Below are 12,653 nucleotides of genomic sequence, written 5' to 3'. Positions count from 1 at the left end.
TAACTCACAGAACATTGACATTATAACAGAACATTTACTGCAGGGTCGCTACAATATCGTAACATGGTTTAGATTCCTAAATAAATATTCACCTCATCGCTAGACAGGCCTGCTCCTGAAAAACTTGAAAAACTCGTGGATGATGCCATCTCTGTCTGTGCAAGGCAAGTGAGCGCGAGTGAGCGCTGCAATCTAGAATTTGGCCGCTGATGTCACTGTTACTCACCATTTTTACACACTGAGGCTTTAAAGAAAAATAACTCCCAGAATAAAGTGCGCTGCATCAGAACATTGTGTCCATTTGACACAATGGCAGCCAGCTGGTAACCAGTCATCTTATTACAGTAAAACCGTAAGCTAAAACAAGTTTATGAAAACATTTGAGGGGGGAAATAGGCAACGCGGTATCAGAATCTTGGTTCATATTTGATCAGCGCCTCTTAGTTCTACCAAATGATCTCAGTTTTTTATTAGTTCTCACTACTACAGCTAAACAGTGCACAAAAATGTTTCTGGAAACATTTCAGGCAAGAGATTGGCAACGCATTAACATAATCTTGATTTATATTTGATCAGCACTGCATAGTTTTACTGTTGGATCAGATTTTGGTCTGAGTTTTTTTATTTGGGGGTGGGGGTGGTGCTCTTTGTGTCCACGGTGGCAGCATGGGTGGCGGGCAATACGAAAATGCATAAGTACAGCCTGTATTTTGAATGAACAGCCAGCAAAACTCTGCAGGATGATACACTTTGCGTCATCTACATCAGCTAGTGGAGTTTTGCTGGGAGGGGAGCAGGGCAATCTCTGCACTGGTTAAATAGAGGGCAATTTACAACAGTTATACACAAACTACCCACACTGACGATACAAAGCTGGCTGAAAATTGGCGAGGTATCCTTTTAAACTAAAAAAATAGGAAACAAATCACAAACAATTGGTGAGATAGGCTACAGACTTTCTGCCTTCCTGCAGAGAGTGTCTCCATCAAACCACCACATCACAAATGTAATAGCCTCAATAGCTTTATATGATTGTTTGCCTGGCATTAACATCAGACTGTAAAATGGTAAGATGAAGGAGGTTTGCAGTGCTAATAGGCGGTGGAAGCATTGCCGGACTCTGTAAGCACCCTGATTTCCCATGAATATCTCTGTAAGTGTATTAATTAGAGTTAGAAAATGAAATTTTACACTTGAACTGCTGCTCAAAAGGGTGCTGCATGCCCATGCACCAGGGACTGAAAACTTCTTTTGGTTTTAAACTACAGCAGCGCAGCCTTTATGTCTGTATTCCACGCTGTGACTTCACCTCTGAGATCCATGAAGTCTTGCTCTGCAGCCACAAAATTTTATATCAGCCCGGAATCTCAGTGGTGAACATTGTGCCAAAAGCTCCATTTCATGTATTACAGGCAGCCCTTCGGGGAATACTCCTGTGTGATTAATTTCCATTTCAAAGCTAAAAGCTCATGGAATGATGTCAGGGAGAGGGTTTGAAGCGGAGCACATTCAAAATGGGAACAAAAAATAAAATAAATAAAAACACACAGGGAGACAGCATCACACGGTGGCACACAACAAAAATATGTGCTTTATAAAAAGTTGAATGCGGGCACTCACTGTATGCACACTTCTGCACACACATAAACACACACTTTCAAAGTAGCTCTGGGTCACAGTTTTGATCTCTTGGCTTGTTACCTCATTTGACTATCATATGAAAGCAGGGTTTCTAACCGCATGTGACGCACTTCTCAGCATTCTTCCTTCTCATCTTTTTCATACCACCTACCCAATGCCGCCACCTGCTGCCCCCCCCGCCACTTCCACCACCCCCCTAAGTATCGTAGGCTCTAATTGGCCTGGTGTCCTTCACAACAGAGAGCGGTGCTGAGAGCTGGACGGAGTGTGGTAGAAGGCTAATAGAGACATCTCGAAATGCCAGGTCACCGACAGGGCCGCTAACTCTCCTCCCAGCCTTGTCATGCTGCTTACAGTTAACCTTTTCATTAGACGGCATTTGTCGACAACAGGGATTTTCTAGTCATATGTCGGGTCCGTCAAAGCAGTACAGTGGGGCAGGACATGAAAGGGTGTGTGGATGTGTGTGTTTCAGAACAGACACACTGGCAAAAATGGCTATCTGAACAAATAATTACCTTGATGATTACCTTACCAGTGTATTAATTATTCCTCAACACTATTACCCCATACTTAAGGAAGTCCCTTCCTGCCAGTGTGATGAAAAAAGTCATTTTAATGAGACACGTTCTTAAAATAATGAGTATTTTAAAAAAGGAAATGAAATAATGGCATGCTTATCTCAAACTAATAGCATAGTATCTCAAAATAATGACCTGCGTCTCATTTTTTGTTGTTATGGTGTAAATGTTTAAGTTTGAATCATTAATATTTGTCATAAAATCAAACCCTATTTGACAGTATTTATGATTTTTTTTAATTTACATTCAGTAATCATCTCTCTATAGTAGTTTTCATTGTTGGTGGAGGAGTCCAACATTAACTAATGTAATCCAGGATTACCGTTTGTACCTTTATCCAGCTGATATCGGCCTCACTGTTCATTCTCACTCTCTTACTCTAATATCAGAGGTGTATTAAAGGAGCTATATGTAAGAAATCTTTGTAAAAACAGTTGTAAAATCATCCTAATATGATCTCACAGACAACAATAGTACAGCCAGAATATTCGCATTTAAAAAACATTTTTACAGTCCATCTACCAGTCACGCAGACGCAGTCAGTAGAGTCTCAGCATCAGTTACAGTTACGACTGAGCTACAGCAGCACAGCAAGCAGCATTAGCAGTGTCCCGGTACATAGCATTAGCAGCCGGCTCCTCCTCCGCTGTATCCCGGCAGCAGCGTTAGCAGCAGAGAAGCCGGACTTGCTCAAACGGTCTGCTGGAAAACCGAAGATCAAGGACACGGCGACGCAGCCCTGCCATGGCAGCCGCCCGTGGGCAAACAAATCAGTCTCCAGCGTGCCACTGTCCAGCAACCTCGAATCTGTAGGGGAGGGGGGGCGGACCGACTCGCTGCAGTATTTTGAATTTGAGTGCAGTAACCGTTTTGGCCACATTCTTATATACAGCGCCTTTAAGTAACTGATAATGCAAGGTGCATATTTCCTGCTACACTGGGTGGCTTTTATTGTGAAGCAGTCACAGGTAACACAATGATTTTGCACTTTAGCAGATATACCAGTTGCTGTTCTGTTGTATTTCTGACAAAGTTGCTGCTTAAAGCAACATTTATCTTTCTGGAAATTTTCTTTGTTTAGGTTAAAATGCTATCAATAAGCAGTAAGTGAATTACACCAGAGATAAAAACTCATAATTATACCATCCTCATATGGTTCTAAGAAAACTCTGCCCAATCATTGCATTCGCACCGAATGCAATGATTGGCCGAGGGTCCTGTCTGTCTTCCCCACGTGGAGGCCTCCGACTGACGTAACCGCTCGCGTAACGAAGACCGATGCAGATCATCCTGAGCTAAAAAGGGACGAGATGGTCGCAGAGTTTCTGCTGGACAGGTCATTTTAGTCTGCCTCTAATGTAACATAAGCTATCACGTTGTATATGACAACACAGCATCCAGTTGCTAATGGCTAACGTTAGCCTACTGTAGCGTAGCCTCTGAAACATTAACGTTATCTTCCTCGTGCGTTTCCACTTACTAGTAACGTTAACGCTACTATCTAACGTTAGCACTGTAACCTTATTCTAAAACAGTGACTCCGGTTGAGTTTTAAAACTCTGGGGTTGCGTTGACTGTCTTGGTTGTAACGTTACTCTTGCTCTCCTCTTCCGTGTATCTAACATTACCTTGCCAACACCTACGTCTATCACAGACGTAATGAGGACGTAATGGAGGAGGGGGATGGGACTTGTGTTTGAGTTGTGGATGTTAAAATATTGTGTGAAATGCAAGAAAGGTAAGAGTAGCTTTAAGTGGTGTTTTCTGCTCAAAAGTCTATCTTCTTGTTAATCCATGGCTACTTTAACGTCTTTTCTTAAATGGTCAATTCACCCAAATGAGACAATAACATATTTTCTTGCTAGCCCTGGTGGTATTTAGTCATCCAAGTAGCTCCGTTTTATTTAGCCAAGTTTGGGATATCTGTCTCTGAGATTTCTGCCCCAATCAGAATACAATGGATGTGAAAGCAACTTTTGTTTCCTGAAACAATGTCTGGACGAACCAGCTGGAGATACTGTAAAGAGAAAGTCCCATCAGTGAGGTCTGTGGTGATACAAAGGATCTTTTTTTGTCTTTTTTTTTGGATAGATACTGCGGATACATTTTTTTTCCAATGCTGTGAGCACCACAAACAAAATTCCATTTACTGTCCTTCTACTCAGGTGGAAACAGAAATCTAAGAGACAGATAACTCAAAACCTGGACAAATAAAACCAAAACTATTCGTATGGCTAGATATTACCTTAGTTGTTACATGTGATGCATTTCCCTTCCTACTTTTTTTCTGAAATCCCTGGTGATGACAGCAGTGCGAAAACACATTCTCGAGAATCAATAATTTCCTCTTCACTGCTAAAACTCAGAAAAGGTTTATATGGTGCTCACATTTTCGGAACTACATTTGGGAGACGGTGACCACACTGCTGCACAAACACATGGCATCCAGTTACTTTATGTTAATTTGAAAGCAACACCTTTCCAACTTGGGTGTCTGCCGAGAAATGTATTTTGTTTTTTTGATATTTTCTAATCCTCTTTTCTTTTGGAAGTCTCTCGTCTTTGCCGTGCTCCCACCTCATCTGACAATCTGATCATGATCAACCTGTCTGAGTAAATAAAAGTGAAATATAATGGATAATAAATAGTGCTCGGTGCTTGTATTTTTCAATCACGCCATTATCTACTGCTGACAGGAGTATCTCCATTGTCTCATATGTGTGTAAGCAGACTGTGAGGTGCTTTATTGAAGATGATGATTGATTATCCCCCTAAGGAGGTGGCCATCTGAAGATGAGCACTCAAGCTTTGATTGACCTTCACTGCCTGTGGATCAGCTCATCATCTAGAAAAGAAACGTGGGTTGAGGTACGCTGTCGGTGCATTGCTCTGCTTTTCTCAGTTCAGTTCCATATGTCAGTGTTTTCTAGCTAAGACAAGACTTCTTCCGCTTTTTTCTGATATGACCTGAATGTTGTGAGAGTCAAAAAAAGTACTCACACTATCAGAAAACGTCAACTTGTCATTTGGCCAAATGCTGCATGCAGAGTTGTAATAACCCGCAGCTGTTTTCTGTACAGTCTGGTTGATCTTGTTCAACTTTTCCAGACTTTTTTTTCACACTGCTGTTGCACAGCTCAAAACTGGAGATCAAATGTTCTATAGAGCACTTTCAACAAATAAACTTGCTGTTACCATGCCACTTGAATGCATCATAACCTAAAGCAAGGAGAGCATCTCGTAAAAAAAGCAGATTCCTACAGTGCCGGCCAATTAGACGGCAAAGTTGGATGGTCGACCAGCTTCAGGCAGCATGTGCGCCTTGCCGTTAGATTTTCACCTGATTTTGGAGTAAACAGCCCTCTGTTTCCAGAGACGAGTAGGAGCCAAAAGATGGAGGTCACCCAAATGGAAAAGGAGGCCAACGCGGACATTCAGTCGGAGTTTCCATCTGCTGTGCTGCTCTGCTATTACTGCCCCCACTTAGATTCCACTGCAAAGTAATCGCTGATCACTGATGGAGCAATGCCTGAGCCGTGCATATATATTGTACACGATAAGGAATGCATAGCTGTCTGCATTATTAAACAGCCACATAAAACATTCATGAATATCGTTTAAATGATAGCTTGGTAGTGAAAAGTTCCTTTTATTGCTCCGTTTGTTGATGTGTGGTCACACAGTTGTGGTTACTGGGTTTAAATGCTATAGGTGTTTACCAGTTCAGCCTCAGGGCCCTTCGCTGCTGATGAAGAGATTAAATGTACCTCATGAATTGGTTATAATATGCTGCTTAAGCTCAGTGGATTTAATGAATTAAGTTATTTTCTTTAATTTTGTTTCATTTTTTTCTAAATTTAACTAAATCAGGACTCTGGATATGAGATAGCTTTTGTGACTTGAATTCTGATTGCTATTAACACTAAGGATTGACACTCAAAATCAGCTTGAGTGTGATGTTGAAAGTCTTACTTGATGTCGCTTTCCTGGACTCGCTCCTCGTCCAGATCCTCAATGAACTTCTCCCCCTTCATCCAGTAGATGAGTGGACTGACGTCTCCGCTGTAGCCAAAGAATGCTCTGCACGTCAGGTTGACGGGACTTCCTGTTGGAGACAAGAGACAGGATATGAGCCTGTGTTTTAAATTCATTTTGAAAGAGACTGCATGCAGACACAATGCATGTAATGAGCGTAAACTGACATGCTGAATGTCCAAAACTGACACAACTAGTGTCATAACTTCATACTTTGACTTCCTAGCGCCACTGACCAAGTATCTGTATTTGACGAGATGGGAGTGAGATTGTGTTGTAGAAAATGCTTCTAAAGGGCAACACACAGCATCAGCTCTCAGGAAAGACATCTGCTCCTATCTGCCACTGCATCAACCAGCCCTAAACACCTCGACTTACATACTTCCTGTCATTACAATCTCTTTCCAGACACCAATTTTCACCCTTCAAATACTCCATAACAGCCTCCTTGATTCCATCAATTCCGACAGCGTCTCTCGCTCTCCAGAGGTGCCATCTTAAACCATCCCAGACCCTTTTTTTAAATCCCCTGACGGCCTCTTAGACTTTAAAATACTCTCTTGAACCCTCTTTCACGGCAGCTTCGCAGCACTGCTGTACCTTCCGTGAAAGCTCTCACACTCTTCAGCAGCCCCCTTCTCTGCTGGACCCTGCATTTAAATTTCAATCACTGTACTCCGCAGGATGTACTTTGGAAAATTTAAAAACACAAAAGTACGACGCGGCTTTTAAAGACAGTGATTTGCACTATTAATGAATCCAAATAGCCCATGTAAAACTCACTGTTCATACTGATTTCTCCCGTCTCGACGCGCGCTAAGCAGCTCATATTGCACATTATCAACTCAATTATACGTGTCTTCTTGTGACAATGAAGGAATGCTGTTTGCCCTTGTGGGTCCATTGAACTATACTGTGATTAAGTCAACCTTCATTCCACAAACTACACAGATGCTGTTGGTATCACATAGCTTTCAGTGTTTGTGAAGAGAAAATAAAGTGTTATTTCATGCAAAGCAGAGGCCAGCAATGCTGCAGTGTGATGGTTTATTTGCACCCTGATTTAATCGCAGCAACTCCCTTATTTTCTTTTTCAAATGCTGCTCAAGAGCTGCGACAAAGTGCAAGCAAGGTGTGATGATTAGATGAGGAATGCATATTGATGGTGGTTATTTAGCAACCGTCGCCAACATTTGAAGACAAGCAAGCGCCACGAAGTGAGTAAGCAGATGTGAAAACCTACAAACTGTCACAGACAGACAAAAATACACACAACTGAGGATTTGAGTTTTGGTGAAGGAACGACTGGCACGGCCATTTTAAAGGGGTCTCTTGACCTCTCACCTCAAGATATCTGAATGAAAACGGATTCCAATGGGTACCTTTCAATCTCCCCTCAACAGGCATACCCACTCTATGTTGGTCCCATGCACGTTTGGGCCAAAACCATGCAGTTTTTTGTATGCAGTACAATTGTGTTATTTGCACCTATTGTATTTGAATATTGCTGGGGTCCCTAAACAGTCCGAGAGCCCAATTGTATTCATGTGTAACGATGTTAGCCCCCATATTAGCCATTCCATTGTAGTGAGACCAGTTTTTTTTTTTTTTTTTTTAAACTTGACCTCACTGTATAAAATGACCTATTACGACCTTGAAAACAAGATTGTCAAACATACAGCCACAGCCAGCCCACCAGAGGGTCCAGGATGACTTTACATACCTAATATTGATGCACTTGCGAAGGTTAGGAGGTGCCAAGTTTCAGGAGCAAGTTAAACAGTGAGTTGTACATTGAATGTGGGAAGACATTAGGGCTGCAACTAACGATTATTTTCATTGTCGACTAATCTGTCGATTATTTCTTCAATTAGTCGACGAATCATTTTATCGAAAAATGTGTTAAAATGTTGAAAAATGTCGGTCTGTCTCTCCCAAACCCCAAAATGATGTCGTCTAATGTCTTGTTTCGTACTCACACCAAAGGGTTTTAGTTCACTGTCATGGGAGAGTGTGTAAAGCTGCCAATATCTGAACGTAACAAGCTGCAATAAGAGTATTTTGGGTACTTTTATAATACTTTTCTATGAAAAAAGACTCAAACCGATTAGTCGACGACTAAAATAGTCACCAATTATTTTAATAGTCGATTAGCCATCTATTAGTCGACTAATGCCAGTGACCTGGCAAGGAGAGCAGCATAAACCTTGTTACAACAGTTAACAAAAACAGCCTGATACTACCGTCACACACCACAAATCTTCGACATCTTTACACAAAAAAGGGAAAATTTGAGAGGTGCTGAAATGTTGGAATGCAATGATTTTACTGGTTTACTTGAGATCAAACATATTGAGGTGTATGCAGCCCATGAACTAAAATGACCTTGAGCATCCAGACGATGGATAGCTTTCATAGGTATATTGACAATGAGGAGATTTCCAAGCAGTTTCCAGAATGGAAGTGCTCGCCATCCAGTTGCCAAGAAATGCAATTCTTTCAGAAATATTCAAATGTCAAAAGGTTCTGACACCAAATCAGAGCCTGGATTTCTCTATGGTGTCTGTGTAATCTATGTAATGAATGGTATCCATCCCAAAATGAGACATAACTGAGCATGGGAATGACCATCACACACACCCATCATAATGTTCTAAGCCACTATACAAAAATGTGAATCGGCGTCCAAGCAAAACACAAAGTATACTACATATTTATGACTAGGAAAACTTGACACACAGCGCTGAAAATGAATCACAAGGCTCCCAGCTTTGAGATGTGTGGAATACACTGTTGACCTGCTATCGCCTCACAAAGATTCCCAAAGACAAAAATGGCGACTTCGTCATTTGATCCATGTGAAATGATTGATTATTGTAGCTTTAAACTTTAAAATCCGTCACCTCAGAATCGATAACTACAGCTGAAATGTCCTAAAATTTGTATAACAGTAATAGCTGATGTAAGGCAGTCGGAAAAAAAATCAAGTTCGCAAATGAAAAAGTAGAAAAGAGCTGAAGCAAAAGGGAAAAGTTCGCTGTCGAGATATTTGAGGTCATTTTTTTGCACTAGCAGGCAGTGTGATGTATAGATAGGCTTCCTGGGATGATGAAGACCATGAGAACAGAGAGGTAAGAAAGTGTACAGAAAACACATATCAACAGACGAACCCCCTGCCTTCACATCAGCGGGAGTTCTTCTCTCTGCTCGGCTCATTTTGAACACCCGTCCTATCTGACTGGAGACAGATAAACCCCTTTTAAACCCGTTTTCTCTCTCTGCCTTGGATTAGAGACCTCTCATTCTTCTTTCGCACTTATCACACACGCGCCGCAGCCAACGGCACATCCATGAGTGTGTGGCCGTGTGCTGCGACAGGCTCACCGGGGGGAAAGAAAAAGATCCACATCATCAAAGCCTGGAAATGACTCTGATCCATACAAAAAAAAAAAAAAAAAAAAGATGATCAAGGAGGCTCCAACAGTTGTGTGTCCAGGAAGGCAAAAAGGTGATTCAGCATCTCTTCATTAGCACTCCTTGCTCATTGGCCCTGTGGCGAGGACTCAGAAGTCTGTGAGATGGGAGATAACTGTGGCGTATAATTGGGTACTTGCTAGTTCAAAGATAATAGGGATTTTATTTTACCAAGGCCTGCTCTAATTTGGCCCTCTAGTGCAGTCTAGTGCGCTCAGATGATAGCTAAAGCTTTAACAGGGAAAATCTGGTTTGGAGATTCAAAGAAGGCCCCGAGTTGGAGGACGGTTTTGCATTTTGTCTCACGGCTCAACAAAAATAATGTCCACAGCTAAGAATCGAGGACTGTGTGTGTGTGTGTGTGTGTGTGTGTGTGAGAGAGAGAAAGACAGACAGAGAGAGTGTGTTTTAGGGATGCTTAGATCTGTCCTGGACCACACACACATACATACACATGCACACACATTGCTATACTCCCCTTTTCCACAAGGGGTCTCTGTGGTGCTACAGAGCAGGAAGACCGGTGTGCAGGAGGAGCACATGAAACACAACAACAATAAAAAAATATAAAAATAAAAAAACAGAACGCACCATTTTGACAGGTAAAAAATATAAAAATAAAAAAACAGAACGCACCATTTTGACAGGTGTAGGCAACAGTAAAAGGAAACACGGATCCTTTTGTGTGCCACCTTTGATGTCAAGAGGCTTCACCCATTGGATCCAAACAGCATGTTGTGTTGTAGCATTGACAGCTCCACTGCTGTGCTGACAACAGCCGCGGTGTCACTCTCCGAGACTTATTCCAAGGGGCTCCTCGTGCATATGGCTGCATGTTGTTCCCTTAACGACGGCGCGTTAATTTGTGCCGGCTCTGCCGTGAGCAGCTAAGCCTGCACGGGAGGAGGCTGTGTGCTCAGTTTTGGGAAATGCACCAACAGCCGTGCAGGGATTTAAGTGCACAGATTCTAACATTCAAATCCCAACCTCTGGTCTTGGTCAGGGGGGGTAAAGTGAGTCTTAATGCGATTGTCTCCTCTTCCTTATCTCCCCGCGCCTCTAGAGCATCTCTCTCAGCGGCTGTGGCTGTAGGACGGAGACGTCAGCAAAGATTCCCGTGGCTAAGCAGACAGACAGGATGCTACGAAAACACCACAGAGGAGCGGGAAAACAGGGTAAGAGGGATGGAGAGTGCTGGCAGGTATGCATTTCTGCATTTGCGTGCATGTGACATGTACAGGCCAGCATGAGAGGGAGACGGGAAATGTGCACATCAGTGTGACTGTGAGTGAGGGAAAAAAAAAAAGCTAGACAGAGGAATCACACACATGAGAGAGCAAACCATTCTTCATGGGGAATTGAAAGTGAATAGAGCATTGTATCACCCTTGTGCGCTCAAGATGACACAGATTACAGATCAGTACATCCACATGCAGAGCGGGCACCATCCATGTCGAGTTAATCTACCAGCGTTTCCCATTCACATCCAAACAATCCAGCTCCTGAGTAGGGAAGCCTTTCTTTTTTTGCTTTTAACAACCTTGAACAAATTAAGCCCTGTAGCAAGCATACTTCAGAGAGGAAAGCTTTTTCAGATTTTTTTTTTTTTTTTTGGGAAAGGGCATTTGCAATCTTAATAGCAATGAGGACACAAATAGCTTTCCGTTTAATGTTTTTGGTGAGATGGGAGGCAATCTGCGAGCTGGCAATTTAAAGACAAATAATGCTGCACAAGAACTGCACACTTTTCAAATTACAGGTGAGCTGCAAGCGAATTCGAGCTCTCTGCAAGTTGGCTTTTGTCATATTAATGGAGGCCAATGGTTGCCTACAAGATTTTGCAAAACACACAAACACAAAAAACAAAAGACACTTAAGATTAAAGGTTAATTCTTGCACTACAACATACATTTCGTAGCTGTTCTGGAGCTTTCGGTCATATCAAATGGATTAGATATGTCTTCACAGTCACTGGATTTTAACCCTACAGTACACCTATGTAAGACTATCATCAAAATGCCAAAGGAGGTGATATATTTTCAGAAACTTGGTAACTATGCCAAGGTTGCCTGACATCAGACAGAATGACAGCAACAACACCAGAGTTCTCTTCATACATCCATGGTGAGAGGAGGAGTCGAGATGCCATGGACGCAGAGAAGAGGAGCGGCTATGGGAGCTGGTATGTACAAGCAAAGAGTGAGTTGGTAAAAAAAAATGCGGTGTGGAGTTGTACAAAGAAAATAAAATAATTGTAAAAAGAAAATAATAAGGCAGACTGTTTTGATGTGTGCCATTTGGTGCCGATCCGTTGCTATCATCAGTATGACATTGCTTCCACTCCCAATTTTCATGAGGGAAGGGGGACTGGATGTTTCCTAATCAATCACTAGAGACAAACGAAACCGCCAGAAAGATGTCGGGACATACTGAGAAGACGTGATTAGAACAGCCTGGATAGCAGCGTCTTTAACTCGTCATCGGTCCTGGTGCATTTGAGAAAGCTTGATAACGGTGTTAGTCCTGCACCTGGCACCAACTGGCTGATCGATCGATGGAGAGTTTTTTATTTTAATTGAGAAACTTCTGTTTCCTGTCATGGCGCAGTCAACTCGGAGGAGTGGGCGGATTCAAAGGTCTGGACCCAGGCAAATGCCAAGGAGCAGTGGAGCCATCTTGAAGACCTTCCTAAGCAACTCTATTTTGGATTTTCATTCGTCACCCATCTGTGTACACTCCTGAAGTTATCAAGGTAGAATGTTAAAGGTATTTCTTCAATCATAAAAGGCCTTAGTCTCTTTGCTTTCGATAAACAGTCTGTGCTTTTAAAGCACAACCACATCCCCTTTTCACAAAATGTCAGAATGACATTTCTGTAACTTCTGCCATTGATGGAAAACTCTCCCTTCACCCAGCCGAAAT

General features: G+C 42.2%; 1 protein-coding gene across 3 annotated transcripts in view; it reads right to left on the bottom strand.

Moving 5' to 3' along the window:
* The window catches only part of LOC126402013 (interleukin-1 receptor accessory protein-like 1), a 387,060-nt gene that overhangs the window by 39,169 nt on the left and 335,238 nt on the right, over nt 1-12,653 (bottom strand). For all 3 annotated transcript variants that reach the window (XM_050063650.1, XM_050063648.1, XM_050063651.1), the window contains one exon: nt 6,195-6,327. In XM_050063650.1, coding sequence (XP_049919607.1) covers nt 6,195-6,327 — 133 coding nt within the window. The remainder of the gene's footprint in view (nt 1-6,194; nt 6,328-12,653) is intronic.

Source organism: Epinephelus moara, chromosome 15, assembly GCF_006386435.1.
Source record: "Epinephelus moara isolate mb chromosome 15, YSFRI_EMoa_1.0, whole genome shotgun sequence".
In the NCBI taxonomy this organism is placed as follows: Eukaryota; Metazoa; Chordata; class Actinopteri; order Perciformes; family Serranidae; genus Epinephelus; species Epinephelus moara.
The sequence above is the reverse complement of the archived record's forward strand: the minus strand, read 5'-3'. Positions and strand labels throughout refer to the sequence as shown.